This window comes from Mus caroli, chromosome 2 (genome assembly GCF_900094665.2).
Source record: "Mus caroli chromosome 2, CAROLI_EIJ_v1.1, whole genome shotgun sequence".
Lineage (NCBI taxonomy): Eukaryota > Metazoa > Chordata > Mammalia > Rodentia > Muridae > Mus > Mus caroli.
This window is the reverse complement of record NC_034571.1, coordinates 120,473,846-120,479,467: the sequence shown is the minus strand read 5'-3', so window position 1 is coordinate 120,479,467 and position 5,622 is coordinate 120,473,846. Positions and strand designations below refer to the sequence as shown.

Below are 5,622 nucleotides of genomic sequence, written 5' to 3'. Positions count from 1 at the left end.
AAATCTCCTTAAACTCAGAGATTTAATCTTCTGGAATCCATAGCCACTATGTCTCAAGATCTCCATACCAAGATCCAGATAAGGATCTCCAAGCCTCCAGATAAGGGTCACTGGTGAGCCTTCCAATTCTGGATTGTAGTTCATTCCAAATATAGTCAAGTTGACAACCAAGAATAGCCACTACAGCCACTTACCCCATGTTCCCTCCGACGATACATAGATACCTGCACAGATTCCTCCCCACCCCCACCCATGTCTGCTCCATCCTGCGTTCCCTCTCTGCTCCCCACCTATTAAGCCAGGTAGTAGCGGGCATAGGGAAGACCTGTTGTCAGACAGGAGGGCAAAAGTCAGAGCTGGCAATGATATCTTCAGTTATCAGTCCCAGTCTGAGGTGTAATGCATACAGGAAACGATGGAAGAATGTCCCTAGGTGTTAGGTAAATCCTTGTGATGTCTGATACATTCCCAGGTGCACACCATCACCACAGCCAACTCATCCTAGGAGCCAGTGGCTCTGTGGCTTTCTGACACTTCACACAGGACTGGTGGGGATGGTGATGATACAGTTGTTTCCCAGGGATCCCCCTGGAAGAGAAGTATTCACTTTGGAGTCATTATGCTAAATATAATGAGAAGTGGCTACTGATTGTTGAGTTTTGAGTTTATGGAAGTTATCAAAAGGTGACTATGGTGATGGTTAGTTTGTAGGTACGAATCTATTTAACGCCATTGAAGTGTACATCATCAGCACACGAGTTGTACCATATGTGAGTTGCATCTCACTAACAATGTTATAAAGAGAGTAGGGCATGATAGCTCAGGTCCGGAATCCCACCTTCCAGGGTGTGGGTGGAGACAGGATGATTGACATGAGTTAGAGACCAACTGAAGTTACATGGTTCCAGGCTAGCCTGGGCTAGAGTGAGAGACCCTGTCTCAAAAACTGAACAGAAAGGAAGGAAGGCAGACAGAGAGAACTGTACCTCACTGTGAAACCTGTTGCTGTTTATACTGGTTAACGGGTGGAGGGGACACCTAATTTTTAAAAGTGCCAGTTTGCTATGTGGCACACTCAGAGGCAGGTCCTGAGGACTGTCAGGGGCTGGAGGCTGGACCTAAGTACAAGATAGGCTTTGTTCTCTGGACAATTGTGTACAAGGGTTCTGACTGGACTCTAGGAATCTCTTTCTCCTCTCTGTCTCTCTCTGTGTGTCTCTCTCTGTCTCTCTGTGTGCGTGTGTGGGTGCGTGTGTGTGTGTGTATGTGTGTGTGTGTGTGTGAAAGGGGGTTGGTGGTGGAGAGGAAGCCAGCGTAGTCTCCAGCCGAGTTAAGAAAGCACTGACTCAAGCAGCCTGAATCAGCCAGGCATCGGCCAGAAATTCAGAACCTTTTCCATGCTGGCATCTAGGAAGACTGTGGCAAACCCTGTGCTATTTCACTCTGGCTTGTTTGCTGCCCCACCCTTGACTTCCGCTCACAATTCCTGTGTGTGTTCTCATAGCGGAGAACAGAGTTGAAAGGGGCGAGATAAGAGACATAAAATACAAGCCATACTTCTGCAGACCAGGAGCTGAAAGCCGTTTCGAAGTGTGACATTTGCAGGGGCCCATGCGCACTAGCTTAACATACACATTTTACACTTTGTCCTAAAAGCAATGATATAGCCACAGTAAACAGAAAACACAGTCATCACCCAGTCCACCTTCGCTGGCTGTGCTCTGAGAGAGTTCTGAATGTCTTGATCCACTCAGCCCTTTGGCAAGGGTTGGGAGAGTGGATTGGACTGAACGAGACTTCTTCGGTGGCACTCAGTGTCTTTCAAGGTCAAGCTTATCAGTTACCCATAAGCCCTTCGGGCCCACAGAATGCCATATAGCTTCTTCAGAGTAATGTTCTCACACATATGGGCCACCTAAGCTGCTCCTGTGATGGTTTTGTTCACAAGTCACTCTAGTTTAGTCCAGCCATTCAACCAGCATGGTTGTGAGGATGCTTATATGGAAGATGGCTGGCTGGGAAATGGGGTGGATGGATTCTTCTGGCATCCCCTGCCCAGGGAAACAGCTTCTGTGACCAAGGCAGACTTCACTTCATCAGAGAAAGCGCCTTTTACCTCTTTTACCTCTTGCCAGATGTTCTTATGTTGTGAGACCAAGGGCTTCAGAGACATAAGGATTCCCTTGATGCATGCAGATAAATAGCTTGACTTAAGTTGGCCCTGGATAATGTGACCAGACCAAGGGCACATAAGAGAGAAATATCCCACACTAAAGGACCAGATGGACAGACTTGACTGGCCATCACTTTCCTCCATACCGTACTCCAGTGCATCCTAAAAGCAGGTCCCATTCTACCCTCAACACAAGGCTGGCAGTTCTGCCTTCCCTTGGCCCCAGATGGTCAGGAGGATGTGGCCTGCTCGGTCACACGGCTCTCCAGACTTTCTTCTGCAGAGCCATCTCCACAGGACCCAGCCAGGGCCTTATCTGCATGGGACACAGAGACGAGGCTTGAGCAGAAGAGGGTCAGAGAGAAGTGGAGACCATCCCGAGGGGGCTCGTGTGGCTGGGCCATCCCGCTGCCTTCTGGGGGCTCTTTTGTTTCCCTCTGAGAATGGGAACTCTTCAGCCCTGGGGAATCTCTTTTGGCTATCCCTGAGGTGTGCTCCTCTCAAACACAAGACCAACCTGTGACCCCCTCCACTAAAATTTCAACACCAACAGTCAGAGAACTTCCTACACTTGAGCATCTAAGACTCTGAGTCTGAGGGGAAAAAATGCTAACAAGATAGTGTAGCGAGTAAGTTTACCCATCAATAACCTTAAAAAAAAATCTAATTGCTACAATGTTTTTCTGTTGCTGGGGCTTGAACCCAGGGTCTTTCAGTGGCTAGGCAATTGACTTCTACCACCATCAACATGGTCAGCCCTTGATATTTTGATACAGGATCTCACTATGTAGCTTAGGCTGGCCTAGAACTCACTGTTTAACCCTGAACTTGCCCTCCTCCTACCTCTACCTCTCTAGCACTGGCATGTATTGTCACCCCCAGCTGGCTGCTTACAACTTTATAATATAAGGAATATTTTAATAACAGGGCAACTGAGAAGAACAGACACTCAGAAGAAAGGGTAGGCATCCGAATGCTAATACTAAATATTGTAAGTTCTTGCAGTGGTCTCACATGCCTCCCTTATACCATTTGACAAACCTGTCCATCCCTCGCCCATAACACTGTTGCTGGAGTTGCCGGAGTGAATGTTTATGAGGCTTTTAATACAATGTCCAGGTGTGATACAATGTTTATCAGATAAAACAAGTGAAGATCATACTTATGAAATGAGACAAAGTAAGACAAAGGCAATGGCAGAGGGTGAGCCTGGAGTTCTAGCCTGTGGCTTTGGAGGATAAAAGAGATGTTTGGCTGAGGCTCCTGCCCACCCTCTTTGTGTATCTGCTTTCTGTGTATCTGCAACCCCAGAGTCCCTGAGCTCCTGCTATGGCTCAGAGCTGGGGTTTGAGCCCCTTGGTGACCTGGGCTTTGCCCTGTTCCAATATCCACCCCCCCCTGTCTCCTCCCTGCAGGTCTTTGGAGGCCTGGTGTGGATCCTGATTGCCTCCTCCCTGGTACCCTTGCCCCTGGCCCAGGGCTGGGTGATGTTTGTGTCTGTGTTCTGCTTTGTGGCCACCACTACCCTGATGATCTTGTACATAATTGGTACTCATGGCGGTGAGACTTCCTGGATCACACTGGTGAGTGCTGGCCCAGGGAATTTGTATATGGGGAGGGGGGCAGTGCTGGAACCCCATCACTAGAAGACTACTTTCCCAAGCCTGAATTGTGGCTTCCCTGGAAACATTTTTCAGCACAATCCAAAGCGGAGTTGGCCTGGCCTTAGTTCAGTTTCTTCATAGCAGTAAGGGCTTCCCGAATTAAGGAGGTCAGAGCAGAGAGGCAGGATTGGTGTACTAACTGCAGAATCTCATGGGTGCTCGGCTTTCTTATCTGCTATAGCCTTTTCGAGCAGAACCAGTACCCCAACCCACATACACCTGACAGCTCTCAGGTGCTCCCACCATCCAGGAGGGCTATTGTCTTGGGGAGCAGAGTCCTGAAGGCTAGACCTAAGCTAATGACTCCCTAGTGACCAGACCATGTCTTCTGCCTGGCTTTGGTGGTGACAACCGTCTAAGCACGCTCTCCAGAAGACTTGGGCGCCAAAATGGCCTGTGTTCTTTCTTTTGTAGTAAGTTCTGCTTTGAGGCCCTGGAGACAGGCCTCAAAAAATACAAGGGGGACTTGCTTATATTAACTAAGGAGGGTCAGGTCACTTGGCTAGGCTGATACTTCTCGGTGGCCTTTCTATTTGCACTTTTGAAATCACTTCCAAATTACAACCACACAGAACATTGTCGACGCAGTTCCCTTTTGCTTTGAAATATACCGAGAGCCAAAGTAAATAAATAAGACCAACACGACAAAGTGGAAGCAACAGAAATGGCTCGGGCTTCTCTGTCCCTGGATGAAATGGCCTGGGCTTCTCTGTCCCTGGACAAAAAGCCTGCATCCAAGTCAGGACTGTAAGCATGAGCAGTTGATCTTGGGATCCAGAACCAGTTTTTATTTCTTCCCGTAATCCATTATTTGTTATGTTTCTTGTTGCTATGGAAAAATTCCTGACTAAAGAGCAGTTTACAGATGGGTTCGTGCGGCTTATGGTTGGTGGGTATAGTTATGGTGGGGAAGGGCTAGCTGCAGAAGAGGTGAGGCACTAATCTCATCAGTCAGTAATCAGAAAGCAGAAGGATGAATGTTTGTGTTCAGCTAGCTTTCTCTTCCTTGTTCACTCTGGGACCCCAGGCCGTTCACATTCGGGGTGAGTCATCGGTCCTCAGTTAAGCCTCTGTAGAAACAACCTCAAAGACACACCCGGAGGTGTCTCTGAGAGACGTTTCTAATCCTGTCAAGTTAATAAGAAAGAACAACTCTCCCTCTGTAATACCTCAGAGAAAACAGCATCCTCGTCCACTAAAGGGCTCACTGTGGGATCTGCCCAGGGAAAGGAAACTCAGCCGACAGCCATCAAACCTCCGTTAAGCTGGTAGACTTAGGGGTTATAGGTATGATTCAAAGGCCAGGGACAAAGATGGGAGCAGGTAATTCCAGGGCTTTGTTTCCATGTCTGGGTTGGGGTATCTCTTCCTTTTCATCTCTGACACAACCCTTTTCACCCACAGGATGCAGCCTACCACTGTGTGGCTGCCCTATTTTACCTCAGTGCCTCAGTTCTGGAAGCCCTGGCCACCATCTCAATGTTTGATGGCTTTACCTACAAGCATTACCATGAAAACATCGCCGCAGTGGTAAGTTCCCTGCAGCCCGCGCATCCGCTTCACAGAGCAAGTGGCTCTCACTGCCTGCTGCAGAGGCTCCAAGTGGAAGGTCACCCAGCCCAGTGAAGTCAAACCTTCCCCTCATTTGTGAAGCAACGAAGCCGCTCTAAAGGGAAGAGATGAGCCATAACTTCCCTGAATGTCTTCTCAGGGATGCGTGGTCCAAGGTTCAGGGCTAGACTGGCTGTGCATGGTAGGACATCTGAGGAGTGATGGCCACTAAGG

General features: G+C 48.6%; 1 protein-coding gene across 1 annotated transcript in view; it reads left to right on the top strand.

Annotated features, from left to right (window-relative positions):
• Mal (mal, T cell differentiation protein) overlaps positions 1-5,622 on the top strand; it is a 24,143-nt gene that overhangs the window by 13,008 nt on the left and 5,513 nt on the right. The window contains exons 2-3 of the mRNA XM_021156103.1: positions 3,589-3,756; positions 5,242-5,367. Of these exons, the coding sequence (XP_021011762.1) occupies positions 3,589-3,756; positions 5,242-5,367 (294 nt within the window). The remainder of the gene's footprint in view (positions 1-3,588; positions 3,757-5,241; positions 5,368-5,622) is intronic.